This window comes from Trichechus manatus, unplaced genomic scaffold, assembly GCF_000243295.1.
Source record: "Trichechus manatus latirostris isolate Lorelei unplaced genomic scaffold, TriManLat1.0 scaffold00025, whole genome shotgun sequence".
NCBI lineage: Eukaryota > Metazoa > Chordata > Mammalia > Sirenia > Trichechidae > Trichechus > Trichechus manatus.
This window is the reverse complement of record NW_004443961.1, coordinates 5,340,675-5,363,014: the sequence shown is the minus strand read 5'-3', so window position 1 is coordinate 5,363,014 and position 22,340 is coordinate 5,340,675. Positions and strand designations below refer to the sequence as shown.

The 22,340-nt window shown below is 37.8% G+C and overlaps 1 protein-coding gene across 2 annotated transcripts in view; it reads right to left on the bottom strand.

Moving 5' to 3' along the window:
* Positions 1 to 22,340, bottom strand: part of RIC1 (RIC1 homolog, RAB6A GEF complex partner 1) — a 94,882-nt gene that overhangs the window by 25,624 nt on the left and 46,918 nt on the right. For both annotated transcript variants that reach the window (XM_004373481.2, XM_004373480.2), the window contains exons 4-11: positions 20,952 to 21,059; positions 13,568 to 13,710; positions 13,162 to 13,298; positions 12,719 to 12,810; positions 9,901 to 9,989; positions 7,311 to 7,455; positions 6,233 to 6,281; positions 4,341 to 4,493 (exon numbers count right to left, since the gene is read on the bottom strand). In XM_004373481.2, coding sequence (XP_004373538.1) covers positions 4,341 to 4,493; positions 6,233 to 6,281; positions 7,311 to 7,455; positions 9,901 to 9,989; positions 12,719 to 12,810; positions 13,162 to 13,298; positions 13,568 to 13,710; positions 20,952 to 21,059 — 916 coding nt within the window. The remainder of the gene's footprint in view (positions 1 to 4,340; positions 4,494 to 6,232; positions 6,282 to 7,310; positions 7,456 to 9,900; positions 9,990 to 12,718; positions 12,811 to 13,161; positions 13,299 to 13,567; positions 13,711 to 20,951; positions 21,060 to 22,340) is intronic.

The window sequence follows — 22,340 nt, the reverse complement described above, 5'->3', positions numbered from 1 at the left end:
GTGTGTGTGTGTGTGTGTGTGTGTGTGTGTGTGTGTGTGTGTGTGTGTGTGTGTGTGTGTGTGTGTGTGTGTGTGTGTCTCTGTACTCACCCATGTGACCATGGGTAGATTAGGGACGGGGATAACTGGAGGAGCTTCTAAATCATGGGGGAAGGGGAAGAGTGGCCTAAGTCTGTAGTCCTAGCTCAGAACAATTCAACAATCATTTGGTGAGTGTTTGTTTAGTGCCAAGGACTATGCCAGGTTCTGAGGCTATTCAGACAAATACAATGGTTTCTGCTCTTAGTTATTATGTCCTGGTTTTCAATTAGAAGGCCAGCATTCTCAAAGGTGACTCTTCAAATGAAATGCATCAGCACCCAATCCCCTCAACCTTTCCACGGTAGTCTAAATGCTATCTTGACATAAAACTCAAGGGTACTTCTTAATTACTATTTGGGATGGAGGAGGGAAGGAATGAATACTCTTGTTTTTCTTGGGATGCTTAAGCTTCAATTACAGTAATGGGATCTGAGATCCAGGCTATTTTCACATTCTTTTTCAATGAGTTGTAATTTTTAAAATAAAAACTGGATGTACTATTTAAAAATCTACTGGTGGTAGGTAATAAGATATACATTCCTAACACGTAATATGTACTATTATTATATGTTCCTAATATACGATAATACAAATATATACTATTTCAGAGTGATGAACTTAAGGAGTTCATATTATAATTTGGGGTAATGTTTCACAAAGTAGGTTTCTAGAAATATTTTCCAGGTTGTTGTTGTTAGGTGCCGTCGAGGCGGTTCCGACTCATAGCGACTCTATGTACAACAGAACGATACACTACCTGGTTCTGCGCCACCCTCACAATTGTTATGCTTAAGCCCATCCCAACAGCAGCCACTGCATAAATCTATCTCGTTGAGGGTGTTCCTCTTTTTCGCTGATCCTCTACTTTTCCAAGCATGATGTCCTTCTCCAGGGACTGATCCTTCCTGATAACATGTCCGAAAACACCATGGCTTGGGTCAGGCACACCTTAGTCTTCAAGGTGACATCTTTGCTTTTCAACACTTTAAAGAGATCTTTTGCAGCAGGTCTGCCCAATGCAATGCATCTTTTGATTTCTTGATTGCTGCTTCCAAGGGTGTTGATTGTGGATTCAAGTAAAATGAAATCCTTGACAACTTCAATCATTTCTCCATTTATCAGAACGCTGCTTATTGGTCCAGTTGTGAGGATTTTTGTTTTCTTTATGTTGAGGTGTAATCCATATCGAAGGCTGTGGTCTTTGATCTTCATCAGTTAAGTCCTTCAAGTCCTCGTCACTTTAAGCAAGCAAGGTTGTATCATCTGCATAACGCAGGGATGTTAATGAGTCTTCCTCCAATCCTGATGCCCTGTTCTTCTTCGTATAGTCTAGCTTCTCGGATTATTTGCTCAGCATAAGACTGAATAGGTATGGTAAAAGGATACTGCCCTGACGCACAGCTTTCCTGACTTTAAACCACACCATATCCTCTTGTTCTATTTGAACAACTGCCTCTTGATCTATGTACAGGTTCTTCATAAGCACAATTAAGTGTGCTGGAATTCCCATTCTTCGCAATGTTATCCACAATTTGTTATGATCCACACAGTCGAATGCCTCTGCATAGTCAATAAAACACAAGTAAGCATCTTTCTGGTATTCTCTGCTTTCAGCCAGGATTCATCTGGCATCAGCAATGAGATCCCTTGTTCCACGTCCTCTTCTGAATCCGGCTTGAATTTCTGGCAGTTCCCTGTCGATATACTGCTGCAGCCGCTTCTGAATGATCTTCAGCAAAATTTTACCTGTGTGTGATATTAATGATATTGTTCAATAATTTCTGCGTTTGGTTGGATTACCTTTCTTTGCAATGGGCACGAATATGGATCTCTTCCAGTCAGTTGGTCAGGCAGCTGTCTTCCAAATTTCTTGGCATAGAAGAGTGAGCACTTCCAGTGCTGCCTCCGATTGTTGAAACATCTCAGTTGGTATTCCATCAATTCCTGGAGCCTGGTTTTTCACCAATGGCTTCAGTGCAGCTCGGACTTCTCCATTCAGTACCTTCGGTTCTTGATCATATGCTACCTCCTGAAATGGCTGAACGTTGACCAATTCTTTTTGGTATAGTGACTCTGTGTATTCCTTCCATCTTCTTTTGATGCTTCCTGCATTGTTTAATATTTTCCCCGTAGAACACTTCACTATTGCAACTTGAGGCTTGAATTTTTTGTTCTGTTCTTTCAGCCTGAGAAATGCAGAATGTGTTCTTCCCTTTTGTTTTTCTATCTCCAGGTCTTTGTACATGTCATTATAATACTTTACTTTGTCTTCTGGAGCTGCCCTTTGAAATCTTCTGTTCAGCTCTTTTACTTCATCATTTCTTTGTTTCGCTTTAGCTACTCTGTTCAAAAGCCAGTTTCAGAGTCTCTTCTGACATCTATTTTGGTCTTTTCTTTCTTTCCTGTCTTTTTAATGACCTCTTGCTTTCTTCATATATGATGGCCTTGATGTCATTCCACAGCTTGTCTGGTCTTCTTCAGCCATTAGTGTTCAACGCATCAAATCTATTTTTGAGATGGTCTCTAAATTCAGGTGAGATATACTCAAGGTCGTACACTTCGGCTCTCGTGGACTTGTTCTGATTTTTTTCAGTTTCAACTTGAACTTGCATATGAGCAATTGATGGTCTGTTCTGTAGTCGGCCCCTGGCCTTGTTCTGACTGATGATTTTGAGCTTTTCCATTGTCTCTCTCCACAGATGTAGTCGATTTGATTCCTGTGTATCCCATCTTGCGAGGTCCATGTGTATAGCTGATGTTTATGTTGGTGAAAGCAGGTATTTGCAACGAAGAAGTTGGTGGTCTTGCAAAATTCAATCGTGCAATCTCCAGCATCGTTTCTATCACCAAGGCCATATTTCCCAACTACCGATCCTTCTTCTTTGTTTCCAACTTTCGCATTCCAATCTCCAGTAATTATCAATGCATCCTGATTGCAAGTTTGATCAATTTCAGACTGCAGAAGTTGGTAAAAATCTTCAATTTCTTCATCTTTGGCCTTAGTGGTTGGTGCATAGATTTGAATAATAGTCATGTTAACTGGTCCTCCTTGTAGGCATATGGATATTATCCTATCACTGACAGCGTTGTACTTCAGGATGGATCTTGTAATGTTCTTTTTGACGATGAATGCAATGCCGCCATTCCTCTTCATGTTGTCATTCCCGGCATAGTAGACCATATGATTGTCCGATTCAAAATGGCCAATACCAGTCTGTTTTAGCTCAGTAATGCCTAGGATATCGATGTTTATACGTTCCATTTCATTTTTGATGATTTCTAGTTTTCCTGGATTCATACTTTGTACATTCCATGTTCCAATTATTAGCAGATGTTTGCAGCTGTTTCTTCTCATTCTGAGTCATGCCACATCCACAAATGAAGGTCCCAACACATCCACATCATTAAGGTTGACTCTACTTTGAGGAGGCAGCTCTTCCCCAGTCGTATTTTGAGTGCCTTCCAACCTGAGGGGCTCATCTTCCAGCACTGTATCAGACAATGTTCCGCTGCTATTCATAAGGTTTTCACTGGCTAATTCTTTTCAGAAGCAGACTGCTGGGTCCTTCTTCCCAGTTTGTTTTAGTCTGGAAGCTCAGCTGAAACCTGTCCTCCATGGGTGACCCTGTTGGTATTTGAATACCAGTGGCATAACTTCCAGCATCACGGCATCACGCAAGCCCCCACAGTACAACAAACTAACAGACGCGTGGGGGATTTTCAAGGTATTCCTTAAAAATTCATTGTTAACTAAGCTTGGGAAACATTGCTTTCTATATATCAACTCTTGGATTTTCATAATGCACATTAGCACATTAAAGACTCTGGAGTCATACAAGAAATCTGTATAGCTTTGTTTAACCCCTGTTTCACATTTACATGACAAGAGAATTTTTTTTTTCTTGTGTAATTTCTCATGACATTTGTCTTAAGTAGTTCTTGGTGCAACACACTTTGGGAACTGATATCCAGATAAAGACTATGCTATTCAAGTAAATCTGGAGACACTGCTTTCCCTCAAATTGCTTGTGACCCTATTAAAATAAAAACCATAAAACCTGCTCAGAAATAAAACTTTGGTGTAAATTTAATATAAAATAAAAACAAACACAAGAGTCACAGAAAAATACACAAAAAAGGATAATATGCCAATTTTAGGAATATATCCAACAGATCTGTATCATCAGGAAGAGGTGAAATTCTTACACAAAAACCACTTAAAAACAAAAAAAAAAAATCAGAGTTTTAAATCCACTTACCATACAAGGGTTTACGGTGAGTACACTCTTGATAAACTGAAATAGCAGAATGCCAGGCTGTTTAACTATGCTCTTGAGGTCAGACTCAGTTTCAATATTCTGAGAACCAAATCCACTGACTACCCACAGGTGGTAGCCTTCTGCACCCCAGCTCTTCAGGGGGAGGGAAGGGGAAAAGAAAAAACACCAAAGCAATGAAAAGTTTCTTGTTATCCTTTCCTAGCTTCAAATATTCAAATTCTGCAATAACCAACAAAGGCATTATGAATGACTTCTGCAGGCCAAGGAAACCACGACAATCTCGATGCAGACAAGAACCACTTCTACATCTCTGCCACCTCTCGAGGCAATCAGTCACTGCTCTCTACTCAGAAGAGCGGACACACGACACACCATACTTAGTGCCAATTTCAGGATCTCAGTCCTAAGAAATACCTGCTGCTCTAACGTCTACAAAAATTAGATTTAACTACATCTCAAGTGTGACCCAGGTTACCTAGCTGAAGCCTGACAAAGAAGCATCTACAACAGATGCAGTTCTGTCAACAGCAAAGAACACCGGAGGGGAAGGCGTAAGACTAGGGTTTGCATTCCAACTTGGCCTCCATTCTGTTGTATTACCTTGGCCAAGCTGTTCTCAGGGCATTAAGTTTCCTTGTCTGTAAAATGCAAAGGTTCAAATACATTTCTCAAGGCCCAGTCAGTTTTAATGTTCTGTGCCTAGACTCCACCATAGTGTTTTCAAGATTAGTGATTCCCAACATGGGAGCCAAGAAAGTAGTAATGGAGGTCAGTCAACTGTTATCCAAATTTGAAAAACGTAATAGAAGATTTATGTTTTCCTAGGATAAAGCTGCACAAGCTAACATAAATGCTTAGATTCCTAAGTTTGTGACTGAAATATCGAATTAGCGAGGCTGCAACTACCAGTTATTGCATGCCATTCAGAATCAACAACTGGCAGCTACAGAAATGCTGTTTGGTTGAAAACCTATTTTAAAACATGAGAGTAGGGAGAGACATCAGAAGGATTCCTTGGTGGTGAAAGTCTGGGAACTACTATTCAAGGTAGTTGTAATTCTTGGAGAAATCCAAGTTCAGAAAATGCCTCCCTCTCTGTAGCAACAGAAAAAAGTAGAGAGAAGCTTCACAGCCACTAATTTCTCAAGGATGGTACCCGGAAGGGCTATCCTAAGAAAATGTTATTTATGTAAAGATAGGGACTGCCTCATTTTTTTTTATAGAAACTCTGGAAAACAGGTGATAAATGAAATGTATTGTTACAGCAGTGACTGTAAGTCTCTTGCCATACATCTACGGGGAGTTTTAAAAATATACTCAATACAAAGTGTGTGTCCTACAGGAAAAGCCACCAATGAGCACTTTGCTTTATGCTAAAAGAAAGGAGGCTATGAGAGATAAGTGCTAGTAACTCACACAAGAAATGGAGGTATGTTTTGAAAAAAGAAAGGCTTGATCTGAACAGTCATTATCTTCACAAAGATAACAGTGGCTTGCTGGACATACCTAAGCAAAATCAAAATCAAACACTGAAAATAGGGCAGCCTGCCCGTTTTTAAAAAATGCTTCTATCAAAGAATCATATAAAGAAAAGTCTGTCTCTCTTACTTAAGAGAAACTAAAATAGCTTTATTTGGCTGCTAACTAAAAGGCTGGCAGTTCGAATCCATCAGGCGCTTCTTGGAAATCCTATGGGGCAGTTCTACTCTGTCCTATAGGGTCGCTATGACTTGACAGCAACGAGTTTGGTTTTGGGTTAAAATAACTTTGTGACTTTATCAGACCAACATGAGAAAAAGGGAAGAAAGAAAGAAAAAAAATCCTCGGTTTCTCACACTTTTTTTTTTTTTTAAAAAACAGAAACTGCTTACCATAGAATTGATCTTAAGGGGCTCTTTTTTGGTACCATCAGACCTATAACTGAAACAGAACAAAGACAGAATTTAAAAGTATCTTCTAATTACATACAATACACATAATATTTGGCTTTAATTTTTTTAAATCAAATTGATTTTGCTTCTTTAAAATAGAAATACATAATAATGCATGAAATACCAGACTACTGGTTAATACACCTAGATCTAACTAAGCCACTTCTCCTAGGGCCAAACTGACTTCTTGACAGGGTCAAGGAAGCTATGTTTATTCCCTCAGGAATCTCAGGGATGGATTACCCAAAAAGCAAGGTACACATGGGCTTACTTGTACTAACTTACTAATCTATAGTGCACAATTTCACATGGGTTTCACCACATCTCTGATGTAGTGAAAAAACAGGTGAAATTGTGCACTTCAGATTAGTAAGTACAAGTAAGCTCGTGTGACCCAACCAACCTGTTGCCATCAAGTCGATTCCGACTCATAGTGACCCTATATGACAGGGTAGAACTGCCCCACAGGGTTTCCAAGGAGCAGCTGGTGGATTCAAACTGCTGACCTTTTGGTTAGCATCTGAGCTCTTAATCACTGTGCCACCAGTACTTTGCTTAATGTAAGCCAGTGCATACCCTGCTTACTAGTTAATCGGCCTCTGGTTTAAGGTTTAGGATACTATATAAGGTAGATAGATACCAACCCACAAATGAGATACTGTAACTTTCTACTTTCTAATAGTTACATATGTATGTGGCTTACCTCTCTTATCAGATGATAAGCTTCATAGTCTGAAGACCAAACTATGTCTGATTCAGCTTTGAATCTAACATGCTGTCATATACACAGCAAGGTTTCAATAAATGAATGTTACTGAGTTAATAGTCAGTTTTAAGAGGATAGACGTTTGGAGAATCAATACATTCTGAACAAATTAATTCTGAAGTTTATAAATTATTTTGGGATAAAAGTCAAATAAAGCAAAAAGGGGAGCTCTATGACAGAGTGTGTGTGTGAGTTTATTGTCTGGAGGGCAGTGAAATTATTTTATCTAAGAATTTGTTATAATTCACTCACGCAAAATCTCCTCCAAGTGTACAAATCAGCTGGGCTCCAAACACACTCCATAAAGAAAGGCCTCCACACTCCCAGGTCACTATCACAACGCTGTTGTCAGGAGACCACTTGATCATTTTAACAGCTCCGGTTTTGTTCCAAATGTCTGTTAAGAAATTGTGACAGGAGTCAAAAATAAATGATTGCTTCAGGAATACTTAGTATTTTTTACAGTCTATATATTCTACACAAGCAGAAAGGCATGATTTCAAACAATCGGATGAATCCTGCTCATTTAGGGGTATTTAAGCCATAAGCCTTGACCTGATCTGAGCGGAACAAACTTAGTGTCCAAGTGACTGATAAGAAGTGAAAGTCATTTCTGGATACTTTTAGACTGAATAACTACCACTGTGAACTATTAAACGTATTTGGCTTTGGGCAGGTCAGTTTCTGTAAATAGGATCTACGTTGAATGATTCAATATTGAATGTGAAAGTACTCTGCAAAGTACAAAGTCATTTAAAATGTAGAGTAATACTTTATGACTATCATCATGCTGCACTGGCAACATCAAAGGGATGTAAGTTCAAATAAACTGACCTTCAACGTTTTATTAGAATAAGCACACTCCAGCCTGAGTACTCCAGGTACTCACATCTTCTTTCATCTAATAATAATTCTTTCAACTCTGTATATAGTAATTACTAAAGGAGAAAATTCATTGTGTATTAAAATCTAAGTTTCTTTAATACAGAGTTAGATTAACCATGCCAGCGTTTCCCATCTGCAATTCAAACAGATCTACAGTATCACTTTTTTTAAAATTAGAATTCTTTCCATTTGTAGCTGCTAATTAATTTTTGCCATTAAGTATATCTGCTACAAAGGGGAGGTATATAGATTTTAGTTTGGTTAACAGAACAAGAATTTTTTCCCTCTGCCTATGTTGGAATCCTCACATTAGCATTTCCCACCTTGATTATGTATATGAACATCCATGGTGTCTATGTAGATAACAGAGAAAGGGGAAACATACACAGGAAACATCATAGCTTAGTAGCATACTTTACACTTGACCAGTAGAGGAATTTAGGACCACACTGAGAAGAAACATACAAAATCAAATTGAGGCTTACACAATAAAAGCAATTGAGTGTGTTAAGAAAAAAATAAAACAAGAAAATGAGTTTCGGATGTATATTTACTGTAATGAAAAGATGTTAATGTTCACTGTAACAGAAAGGGTATAAAGAGCATTCTTAATATACCACATAAAAAATACATGCACATGTACAGAATATGAGTATCTATTTTCGAAGCACATATACATGTATTAAAATCTAGTTGTAGGGATATACACTAAAATGTTAATGGATTATGGGGGAATTTATCTTATAACAATTAACATAGATTTTGATTATCTCTGTAATGAGAAAAATATGTTAAAAAGTAATTCAAAGACTTTCTGTTACAGAGCTGAATTTCCAAGAAAGAAAAATCTCCAGGAGTCAAAAGAAAGAGAAAATGAAAGCTAGACTGGTTAGTGCCTGAGTTAAGGCAGCCAGGTGGAGGGGCCAAGGGAGACTGGAAATACAGTGATGAAGGCTGTCGTTTGGACCTGACTACTGAATAAATAGAACTTCTTTTATTTCCTTTGGCCTAGGGGTGCTGTGAAAAAATTACAGACACCAAGGGTGCAGTGAACCAAGAAATAATGCCAGAGAGAAGTGGCAGAAGGCCTTCTATGCCATGTGTGTGACAGTCACTGTGGTTGGATAATCCAACATCTTTTCCCATCCTCCTCTCCCCTGCCCACTTCTACCATAAAGGCTGGGAAAAGCTAATACTTTCCAAGTTGTCCTTGAAGCCTAAGGAACCCATGTGACCTAGTTATGGCCAATTAGATGTTAAGTGGATGATAGCTGGAGCATGTGGGAGGTGGGGTGCTTCTGGAAAAGCATTTGCTTTTCTGATAAAAAACACTTAAGTGCCCTGCTTCCTCCTTCCTTCTTGACTCTGATGCAGCAGTTTAACGCTTGGGGTCAGGAGCTATCTTGTGACCATGAAGTAAAGGCCAAATGAAATGAACATCAGTAAAAGCTAACCTCTGGATTTCTTGCTATTTAGAAAATAAGTCCTATTTGTTTAAGCCATAGGAAGTTGGGTTGTCTATTACTTTCAAACAAAAGCGTTCCCAGTGACACAAGGAGTTTAGACTTGGTTCTGTGGACAGCAGTGACTCACTAAGTGTTCAGAAAGATTTCTGATCTGCTTCCTGCTGTGTATCCAGTATTCAGAACAGTGTCTAGTATATAGTAGGGACTCCATAAAAAACTGTCAAATGAATAAATTAAATGGGAAGAGATAACAGAGCAATTAAACAGGGTAAGAGATGACAGCAAAATCCAGACAAGGAGCATAGGAGATAAAACTAAGGTAGCAACAGTGAGGATGGAGGACTAAATAAACGGAGCCTCTCTGGTGATGCAGCAGTCCTTAGGTCACATGGAATAACGTTATAAGTTCTAACAATATTTGACCTACATCATTTAAGTTAAAATCAGCATTCGCTACATATAAAAACTAAAAAAAAAAAAAAAAGACTCACCAGGATACTGTTTTGCTGTCAGCTCTAGTTTATGAGATAGCTGCATGGCGCCAGTGGTGTTATCTACTGTGTAAACCTGCACAGAACCACTGTGGAAACAAACAGACTTTAAGGAAATTGATTCAGTGAAAAAAGACAAATACAGATATAAAAAGCATTACTAAGGGAACATCATGTTTGGCTGGCAGGAGTGTAAACTGGAACAAAATCATTTTGTAAAAAATCTGCAACCATCTCATAAATTTGAATAAATGCGTATCTAGCAATTTCACCTCTCCACGTTGTACCAGGGTTGGTTTATGTGACCGACAGCATATAGCAGAAAGGATGATGTTACATCAGAGGTTAGGGTATAAAAGACTGCAACTTCCATCTCAGACACTGTCTCGCTTGCTTCTTTCTTGGATCACTCGCTCTGGGTGAAGCCAGTACCACGTTACAGGGCACACAGGCACCCAACAGCCACGTGACGGAACCTGGAAGTGGGTTCTTTAGTCCCAGTCAAGCCTTGAGATGACTGCAGCCCTGCCGAACACTTGACTTGTAAGAGACCCTGAGTCAGAACGCCCCAGCTAAGCAGCTCCTAGATTCCCCACTCTCAGAAACCAAGATAATAAATGTTTGTTGTTTTACAAGTTACTACAAAATACCTCAGTAATACACACACAAACACACGTGTGTGTGTGCACGTATATAAAAATATATCTAATCGTATTTTTGAATATTTGAAGTAAGTATGGAAAAATGTTTTTAACTTGAATCTAGGTTACAAACGTTTGGAATATGGGTTTCACCACACTATTAAAAATTTGCTTAAAAAATTTTGCTTAAAAAGCTAAATAAAAAAAACACTAGTATATTTCTTTTTGGTAATATAGAGAACCATCCCACTGGGAAACGAAACAAAATAAACAAAAAATAATGGATAAAATTCAATAACATTTTTCCTAAAACTATCAATGAGCTAGCAAGATAGTCATTCCCACGAAATTTCACTGAAGCGGGATCCAGGAGAGGTATGCCAAGCATTAAATCCCCTTACACACTGAGGTCATTTGCCGAACATGGCAAACTTGTTTGCAGTTTTCATAGCCTCACAGAGGGCAGGTAGCTGGGAGCGGAAAACAGGTTGACCTTATTTGAATTATGCATGTAGATACACATTCCCTATGACCCAGCAATACACTATTAAGTATACCTTAGAGAAGCTCTTGCATATATATGCTAGGATACATACACATATATAACTGTGCACAGCATCATTGACTGTAACAGCCCCAAACCAAGAGATAATGCAAATGTCCATCAACAGCAAAGTGGATAAATTATTGTATACTCATACACTGGAAAAGTATAAATCAAACAAATGAATACATTCTAGCTACTGGCAAACGACACGGATAAATCCCACAATTTTGATTAAAAGAAGCAAGACAAAATATAGAGTATGAATCTATTCACATAAAGTTGAAAATGAGGTAAAATTAAACTATATTCTTCAGGAATGCATACACAGGTGGTAAAGCTATAAAGAAAAGCAAGTGATTGCTTATTACAAAGGCCAGAAAATTGGTTTCCTGTAAGGGAGTGGCGGGGGACAGGAGAGTGGGAGCTGTGATTAGGAAGTGGCACAGGGTAGAGCTTCTGGTAGGCTGGCAATGTTCTGTTTCTTGATCCAGTTATCAACAGATGGGTGTCTGTATTATAATTTTTTGTTAAACTGTGAATATCTGGATTATGTGCAATTTCTGAATATTTTTCTTTCACAATTCAGTAGTTAAGGATAGTATACACTATATGCCAACAAACTTGAAAATGTATATGAAAGAAACTAATTTCTAGAAAAACTGACTTAGGAAGAGATAGAAGATACAAATCCTTTTAAATTTATTTAAAAAACTGAACTGAATCAGTAGTTCAAAACATTCCCACAAAGAAAATTCAAAGCTCAGATGGCTTCAACCATAAATTCTATCCCACATTCAAAGATGAACAGAGAAGAGAAAAAGAGGATCCCCTCCTGAACTTGTTTTATGAGATAAACAACCTTGTAACAAAATCTAAGGGAAAGTAAAAAAAAAAGAAAATATTACCGGCAAGATGCACTCATGGACATTGGTTCTAAAATGTGACCAAACCAAGTCTGAGTGTGTGTGCATAACACATATAGTATGAATTAAAGCAAGACACTGATCTTACATGTGAGCTTGAAACTTTCTTGTTAACTAAGGCATACCCACTAATCCAAAGGCAGTGTCAATGCTTAAGTCTTAAAAAGGATGATTAAAAAAAGAAAAAGACAAACTGAGCATTCCAGAAGAAGAAATACATCTTGAGTAGGTGGTATGTGAAAAACACATCTCACTTCATCTCAAGACGGAGCCTGGCCGCCTAGCCCCATTTCACCGCTTGGCTGTTTACTCTTTTCCTTTAGACTTTCCACATATTCCCACCTTCTAAAGCAAGACAAGGGGTAAGACAACTTATTCATGTCATACAAATGGAATCTGAATACTTCCAGATTCTCTTTTAAACAATAAAGAAGCTAAAATTTAACTGATCCACTCTTTTTAACTTATAATTCAATTTTCTACCTCTGAAGAAAAGCCCACTTTTAAAATATAAATGCTCAATCTCCAGAATTTGCTCTTTATATTTGCTTGCTTCAATTTGCTAAAACACCTTTAGATTTTTTAGTAAGGCTGATTTATAAATCATGATAGGCATGACAAAGTTTACAAGTATATTAAGTATATCTTATGCTTAAAAACATTATTTTTGGCAGTAATTTAAAAATACAGCAGTCTTTATCAATTACCTTGCACAGCCAAATGCCATTAGTCGATACTTGTTATTTACTGCTACGCAAGTTCCATCAACAACATCTTGGGGCCAAACTCCATGAAGCTGCTATAAAATTTAAAGGAAATACCAGAGCAGTAGAGTATTATTCAAACAAACAGTACATGGAGATAAATATCAAAATAACCAGTAAAGGAGTAAAAAGTAGTTGCCTCTGAAAATGGATAATTGGGGCTGAGCAGAGCAGGGAGGAGGGCAGAACTATTGTTTTTCTTCAATATGTCTCATAGAATTATTTGTCTATTTATATTACTTATAGTTTTGATTTAAAAATTATTTAACAACCTCTAAAACCCTAAATAAATAAGGAAAATAAAGGGTGTGTACAGTTAATAACAATGAGGAAAATTAACAACTGCAAAATAAAGAAAGTAAACAAGCAAAGTCAGTCAGTCACACCTCTGCCGTGAGTCGACTTGACACCGGTGTAATAAATCCCACTCTGCCATCATTAAACACAATGGCAAAGCCATCCAGTGTGGCACAGTATTCCATGTCTCTGATGTACACATCTGCAAAGCCCAGGAACGAACCTGCTGATGAAAAAATAAATACATGAACCACTCTCTCACATTTTGTTTGCAAACCCTGTAAGGATAGTTAGAAGGGCAAAAATAATAATCTAACAAAACTGAACAATTAAACTACCCTTTCCTCCTAACAGACAGAGGCACACATATATATCTCTCCCTTGCATAATGATTTCCAAAGTAGAAAAGTCAATGCCCGTCCGTGGAAAATATCTTAAGTCAATTATCCCAAACACTATACACTTGGTTCTACCCTATGCAGAAAGCATTCCTACCTCTAGATGACTGCAGATCTACTGAAAAGGGTACTGTGCAAAGATTAATGGCTTTCCTTCCATTTGTCATGCCTTCCCAGTGAATAAGATGAAGAAGTCCATCAGAAGTAGCAACCAGGAGATCTTCCAGCACAGACTGCAAACTGTAGGAAGTCAGCAATTTAGAGTCAATTAACTTTTAAGAGAGAGCGTACTGAGAAAGCAATGAGTTTTAATATAAGTGCTTTGGAGACTACTTAGGCAAAGATCATGAAAACCATTTACAAAACATCTCTATTTATTTGGAATTTATCTAGGTAGCAATTTTATTTATCTATAATTCAATGCAGAACTAGAGATTCTGGAAGAAATGAAAGACTATGGGCAGCCACAGTTACAAATTTGATGAATTAGATTAAAAATGAGAAATATGGAACAGCAAACTGGAAGAGAAAGGATAAATTATAGCTGACAAGAAAGGGAAGAGGCAGAGAAAATATAAAAAGAGCCTAGAAGTAAAAAAAGGATGAAAATCTGGAGCCACAGAGTGTAGAGGTTAACAAACCTCTAGTATTGTCAACAGAACTTTCTACAATGATGGAAATGTTCTGTATCTGTACTACCCAATATGGTACCTACTAGCCACATGTGGTGACTGTGCACTTGAAATATGGCTAATGTGACTTAACAACTGAATTTTAAATTTTATTTTAATTAATTGAAATTTAAATAACCTCACGTGACTAGTGATTACCGTATTGGAGAGCATAGCTCTAGATCAATGTGTTTCTAGAGTATCACTGAGTCTCATATTGTTCATTCATTCAACAAACATTTAACTGAGCCCGTACTTTGTGACAGGTCTTATACTCTGTGTTGGAGATACAAAGATGAATAAAACAGAGTACCTCCTTTCAGAAGACCTCTCATCCAAGTATTGAAAAATAATTACGTAGTATGAGCTCAGCAGTTAACGCTATTTGCAAAGCTATTTCACATTTACTTCCCCACTAATGGGAGAAAAAATGTCTGCAGTGGTAGTTATATGTTTGGCACTAAATGTGTGAGAGGGAGGGAGGGAAGGAGGACTGGAGAGAAGACGGGGAACCCATAAATGAAACTGCAAAGGTACTGGCAGAGAGGAGAAAAAGAGAACCAGGGGAACCACTGAAGACTGGCATCAAGGAAACTGAAGGAATAAGGTGGATTTAAGAAGAGTAGTCAACAATATTAAGTGCTATAAAGGCTTCACACATAAAAAGAAGAAATGTAAAGTGCATATATAAAATATATGTATATATTATATTAAACTTCCTTTCATATTTAAGAAGGAAATAGTGTATTTTAGAAATATTTTAATCCATAATGGGGAAAATATCTTCAATGTTTTAATTCTTAAACCAAACCTTCAACTCTTTGGACAGTTGACTTTAATGACTCATTCCCCAAGGGCTTCTGATAATGAAGAATTTAGTGTATTTTGTTCACAACTATAAAAGTATTGAAAATGGCTAGAATAAGATGTTCTCTTACTCAACTCTCTCTCTTAAACTTCACAGCATTTGGAATCAATTAAAATCCCCAGTTTATAGAAAGTTTAAAAAAATTTACCTTTTAAAATATTATATATTCTTTCATTTCAAATATATATTTTAGGGACAAAATTTATGTGTTATGTGGTGAGCAGAGTATAAAAATTTTATGTTTTAGATCTGCTACTACATGTCTAGAGCTGGTTTCGTGGGGGTAGTCACTGGTTTACCAGTGATTTTCATTCAGCAGGAGTCAGCTGAGATTTTTGTCAAACTCTATTTTCCTCTCTCCCGTGCCCACCTCCCCACCCCTGCCCGAGGACAATCACTGCACACAGAAGCGATGGCAGTTAGGAACCTGTCAAGCATGTGACTGGTGTGAAGGCAGAATAATGACTGAGAACCACTGCTCAGTGTTACAGAATCGTAGTACTTCAGAGAAGAAAGTAAAAGTTATACATATTTGCTTCTTTTTCCTGAGAGATACCACATAATGTCTTGCCCAGAGGCAAGTAATATAGCTAAGGTATTCTTTGTAACTCTCAGCATATACTTTATAGCTAGAAAAACCTTCTTCCATCTGGGCTCCAACTGGCTAAAACAATTTTGGTTCCTATGACAACATACCACATTTAAAACCAAAGTAGGGTATTTTAAAGTTTGCATGATGATTAAAGTCATTTGGGATATTTAAAAAGCATTTTTATAGAGAGAGTGAAAATATGTTTCAGTCTTCCCCAGGGAAAAAGAAAAGGCTTAGTTAAAATGTCACAAATACCAACTCTAAGGATGAAAAAAAACCTATGCTCTCATTCAACAGCTGTGTACTGCATGCTTACCATGTATGAGGCCAGATAATAGGTGCTGGAAAAAAGAAAATAGTGCCTACCCTGGAGAGCTCATAGTCCGGTTGCAAAGAAAGGTGTCACCAGGAAAAGTGGTAATAACTTTAAGAACAGTGGGTCAGGAGAGTCCCAAGGAAGAAGTGGTGAAAATGTACATAAAAGGTGATGACTGACATGAAAGCTGGGTCTTCTTGAAAGCAGAGTAGGAAAATACAGGGTGAACACGGGGAATGAGGACTTTAAAGGAGAACGAATAGTCCTTACGGAGGCAAGGAATTATTACAGAACAGTCAAAGAACGGAAGAAGCTTCCCCTGGAATGCAGGGGCCTAAACGAGGAGGAAGAAAGGAAGAGGGCTGAAAATGTAGACTGGGATAAAATGGGGAAGGGCTTTGTATTCTAATGATAAAGCAGAAGCAAATATTGTTAATAATTGCCACCTATGGAAGCAAAGTGACCAGATTTGTTTTTTTAAGAACGTATGTCTGGCAAAATATGGAAAAGTATGGAAAAAGGGAGATCAGACACAGAAAACCAAGTACAGGCAAGGAGTAAGAAGGCCTGAACTAAGGCAATGGCAATGGCAGTTTTCAGTGATGGAAATGAGGAGATGGACTTGAGAAAGGGGAGAAAAAGCAGTAAGAATCATTAATCAACTGAATGCGGAAAGTGAAAGAGAAGGGGGAACACAGGATAATTCTAGGGTCTCCAAGCTGGGCAACTGGGCAGTGTGACATCAATAACCAAGATACCGAATATAGAAAGAACAGGTTCAGGAGGTAAGTTTAAGTTTAAGCATGTCTGAGATATCCACAGGATACCCAAGTACTCAGACAGGTGGGATATGGGTCTGGAGTTGAGAAGCTAGATCAGAGCTGAAGACAGATTTGGGACTCATCAGCTGCATATAAAATCTCCTTCAAATCCTTAGCTGATGCTTCAACTGTACCTGACTGGGGCGAGACTTCAAGAAACATGGGGAATTGCAACAAATGTCACAAAACAATTCGTGTTTAAATTATTTGAATGAAAAGCTAATTTATGCTTGTAAACTTTCACCTAAAACACAATAAACTAAAAAAGAAGAAAAAGTATAAGAGGGACCAGAAAACACCTCAAACTTTCTACTTAATCCCCAAAACGGCCTGTGTTTTAGGAGTAAAGACTATGTATCAGGAATACAAGCAACACTGAAGTAGATCCACCCTAACAAGCCTGAAATGAAATCTTCACAAGATCATTATTCTACAGTAATTTAACTGCCTGCTAGGCAAAACTCAACTCTCTTCCAACAAAGTTAACAGAATTCAGAGTTTCTACAACATTATCATTCACAAAGTTGCAATAAAATAAAGATCAGATGCGTGAACAAATAGGAAAATGAGATCCAGAGTCAAGAGAAAAGTCAATCAATATAAATAGACTTACAGACAATCCTGATGTTGGAATTAGTAGACAATGACTTTAAAATACCTGTGATAAATGATAAAGAGTCTACAGGAAAAGATATATTCTCTTCATTTAATTGAAAGTAAAAAAAACTTGTTAAAACAAAGGCTTGATGGCAGTTGTTAGAGTACTGAATACTTCCATCCAACCAACCAACCTGTTGCTGTTGATTCCAACACCATATGTGTCAGAGTAGAACTGCGCTCTATAGGGAGTTCAATGGCTGATTTTTCAGAAGCAGACAGCCAGGCCTTTCTTCCAAGGCATCTGTAGGTAGAGCCAAACCTCCAACCTTTTAGTTAGCAGCTGAGTGTGTTAGCCATCTGCACCACCTAGGAACTCCAAGGAGCCCTGGTGGTACAGACGTTAAGAGCTCAGCTGCTAAGCAAAAGGTCAGCAGTTTGTTTTTTCTCACTCAATTTAAAATTGGATAGAGTATCTCCAATCACATTTCCAGCAAGTACAGTGTTCCCACTGCTGTAGAGTCGATTCCGACTCACAGAGGCACTAATAACATTAAATTGCTCTGAAATGCAAATTTTCATTTGGAGTTTTGAGAGAAATCTTAGAGATTTCCAACCACCTAAATCTGTAGATTAAAAAATAGCACCTGACAGGTTAAACTTCTCCAAGACGGCAGAAATTCTTTTCTTTGAGGCTCTTTTTTTTCCTGTCCCATTTCCATGTACCATACAACTCCTACCTCTAGGTGGTGGAAGAATGCCATGCTTGTGCAGTTCCACACTGCTCGGTACCCACAATCAAAGTTCCTTATGCGTTAAATTACGTTCTTGAAAAGGATCTCTACACGGAAATCAAAGAAGTCTGATGTGACAAGCCCTGGTGGTGCAGTGGTTAAGAGCTGCAGCCACTAACCAAAAGGTTAGCAGTTCAAATCCACCAGCTGCTCCTTGGAAATCCTATGGGGCAATTCTACCCTGTCCTGTAGGGTCGCTATGAATTGGAATTGACTCAATGGCAACAGGTTTAGAGGTGACAAGTAACTTTCTCATCAAGGATCTGAACTCAATCTTTTGTAAAACTGATCACATTTAAGCAAATAACAACAAAAAATAGCCTTCTTTTCCAATGAAAATAAGGTATAAAAGCATGGATTAAACAAGGCAAGATAACAGCCAGGAGCTAGCATAGAATTTTATTTAAAATGGTCCAGTGTCATTCTGTACTGTATTCTAACAAGAAAAATGATAAAAGAAGCCTTATTAGAACTGTGAGTCAGGAAGATATTTTTAAAATCAGGCATTACATTCATATACTTCAATACATTCATGTATTTCATTCATATAGTTCAATATTTAAAAAGAGTACACAGTACAAAAGTCTTTCTTCCAACCCTGTCCCCCCGCCACTCAGTTCTCATCTCTGGTATCTTATGTATCCTTCCAGAATCATACATATTCTAACACCACCATCTCCACTGTAAAAACAAACAGTAACATTATATATACCATGCCACACCTGCACTTTGCATATTTCACCTAACATTTACTTTTTCAGTAAACAGTGTCCTCATTATGTTTACAGCTGCATGCAATTTTCACTGTGTAGATATAAGAAAATGTATTTAAACAGCTCCCTATTGGTGGGCATTTAGGTTGTTTTCAGTCTTTTGCTATTACAATGAAAAACCTTGTGAACATGTCATTTGCAATATGTATAAATGTATCTGTAGGATAAATTCCCAGCAGTAGAAATGCTGGGACAAAGGCCACAAATATTCGTAACGGAGGGGGAACTGTCTGTTATCTTTCTTATAGTGATTTCTTACTTAGCTGTACTGTAACCTTGAAAATCTACATAAACTGGTTTTCACTGCAATTAGCTAAGAACAGAACATTTCTACATAGTAAAAAAATTGAAATTTTGATAGATTAATTAACTTGATGGCACCTAATAACATAATAAAGTACCAAATGCTAACTATTTTCAACTGTAGCAAACACTGGAAAGATACAAGAGATTTTCCATTTATTCAACAAATTTTCCCTGAAAACAGGCAATCATCTTTTAGAAGTGGGAAGAAAATACGTAAACAATATTATAGGTAAAATGGCCTCAGAATGCTCTATACACCTCTTAAGAAAAAAGATGTACAGCATCCAGCTCAGTTATACTGAATCCGAATTTCAGGGAGTAACTGAAGCATTTATCCTTTTTAAAGCTCCATAGCTGATTCTGATGCTCCGCTAAAGAAGAACTACTGAGGTACAGAATACAGTTGAGGCACCACGAGAAGAGTGAGACGTCGTTTGAGGTAAGGGCAAGAAAACAGCCAAGCCTTTATAGAGAATGAGCTACTTCAGCTGGGGGTCTTGAAAGGTTTTCACCAGTCAGACGAAGCAGTACAAGTCAAGTTATGGAGGTACCCAAAGCTTTGCTATCCTGGGATAATCTGGTGTGGCTGGATTGTAGGGCTCAAGGGGCCACAACAGACGAGGCTAGAACAGGAGCTGAAATCCTCATAGGCTTGGATATAGGCTGGAGCCAACCTAGATGCAGGGTCTCTACTATGAAGACTACTGTAATTAGTCAAAAAAAAAAAAAAAAAAAATTGGGGTCTTAATTAAAACAGTTAACACTGGGGTTTAATAAAACCAACCCAAACCCACTGCCGCCAAGTCAATTTCGACTCACAGCAACCCTACAGGACAGAGTAGAACAGCCCCATAGGGTTTCCAAGGAGCGCCTGATGGATTCGAACTGCCAACCTTTTGGTTAGTAGCCACAGCTCTTAACCAGTACACCACCAGGGTTTCTGGGGTTAAATAAAACGGAAATAAAATATTAAACATAATAATAGATTTGAGTTACTAAACACTGAGCTGAGGGAAAAGGAAGAAATAAGGATGACTCTCATGTGGTGGCACAGTAGTTAAGAGCTCGGCTGCTAACCAAAACGTCTGCAGTTCAAATCCACCAGCTGCTCCTTGGAAACCCTATGGGGCAGTTCTACTCTGTCCTATAGGGTAGCTAAGGGTCGGAATCAACTCGATGACAACAGGTATTCTCATGTATCCGTCTTAGGTAACTGGACGGATTGTGCTGCTAATCACAGACATAAGGTAAAACTAAGGCAGGAATGCAATCCAGATCTATGTTTATACCATGATCTAATATCCTTTCCAATCAACCAGAATTTTTCCTGAATTTACAATTAGGTAAGAAATGCTGTTTTAATCCACATAAGATACAGCAACATCCCAAACCAAACAATTGTAGAACTTTATATAAATTTCTAAATAAAACTACAGCTAGTATACTCAATTCAGACATTATTACAATAATTTAAATATAATGATATACCATCTGTAAAACTTCAAATGCCTTGTAAGTGTAATCAATCATTTCTAAAGCTAAAAAAATTATTATCTTCAATTAAAAGAAATAAAATCAACCTTCCAATGGTCATATAGTAAATGCGTGCTGGAGCTGGGAAGGAAAAACAGAATAAGCTAGTACTGGTCATTCAACTATATGAACATAACAGTAATAACTGTCATTAACCAGCTACACTATACATTATCATAACCAATGTGAAATTCAACCAAAATACTGTACCTCATGATAGGTGCTTGCAAGTCCAATATTTTCTTCATCTCTAAATTTAATGCTGGAGCACACTGTTCTTCCTTAAAATGGGGTGTTCCCTTCGTTTGTGGACTTCCTCTAAAAGAAATAGCAAATATACAGGATTAAAGGAAAATAACTGAATTCTCCTCCACTAATATATACACGGAGCTCTGGTGGTGTAGTGGTTAAGAACTTGTCTGCTAACCAAATGGTTGGCAGTTCAAATCCACCAGCCACTCCCTGGAAACCCTATGAGGTAGTTCTACTCTGTCCTATAGGGCTGCTATGAGACGGAATCAACTCGACAGCAACAGGTATAATATATACCCAATCAAATAAGATCAGAATAATTAAATTTACAAATCAGGGATTCATCCTTTAGATTGTCAAATGAAAAACTGACTTAAATTCTATCATAAAGCTGATGTATCTATTTATCAACTGAAAGTGAGTTTAACCAATGTAAATTTAGGGGTGGGGGGAGGATATCTGAAAATAAGGTAAAAGTGAAAAGTGAACTCTCAAGAGAACCAGCTGACATTCTGTTTAAAATGGCTGACGGTCCCTTCTGAGTTGGACAACTATGGAAAATATGTACCAGTATATACAGTGTATGTCCTAAGTGGTGCACATCTCATCCTTGATTGATTCCTATTTCTTGGGTATGTATTAGAATTAAGGTCAGATTCAGGGCGCAGGACTTTGGAAAACTCCCACATATACTGGGAAATCTAGAAAGCCACGTGCCATGCTCAGGGCAGGACACCTGGTCAGAAAAGCCCACCAGCTTTCACCTCTGGATGATCTAAAGGATTAGCCCCATCTTAGTGAAGGCTGAGACAGTTATGATCAGCCTGACTAAGCATTCAAGGAATGTCTCAACACAGAGCCAATCTGCAAAGAACTGGACTCTTTCCCTCTCCCCTTCCTTTCCTTTCTTTTGGCTCTGAGTGTTTAAAGGAAATTTCTGTCAAACCACTAGCTGAGCACTAACCTAAAGCAAGAGACTTTAGACCATGCAAGCAAAGAATACAGTCTTTACAAAAAAGTTTAGAAAGTCACTAAACAAACAAACAACAGTTTAAGTTCTCATTGTTCTCAGGCCAAGAGAATTGTGTTTCTAGCATGTAGCTGTCTAAAGTTAATTCTTCAGATAATCTGGCTTATTTATAAACAGAGAAAGCTTTCCAATATGCTTTAAAGTTTAATCTTGACACTTTGTTTTGAATTTCGAAATATGAAATCCAACAATATAAGTTTCAGAATTAAAGTGAAGAGACATCAGAAACTATTAAAAATCTCTCGGTTATTGCAAAAATCCAACGTAAGAAAAATCCAATCATTTCACTTCCTTATGCAGAGAAAAGAGACCCAGGG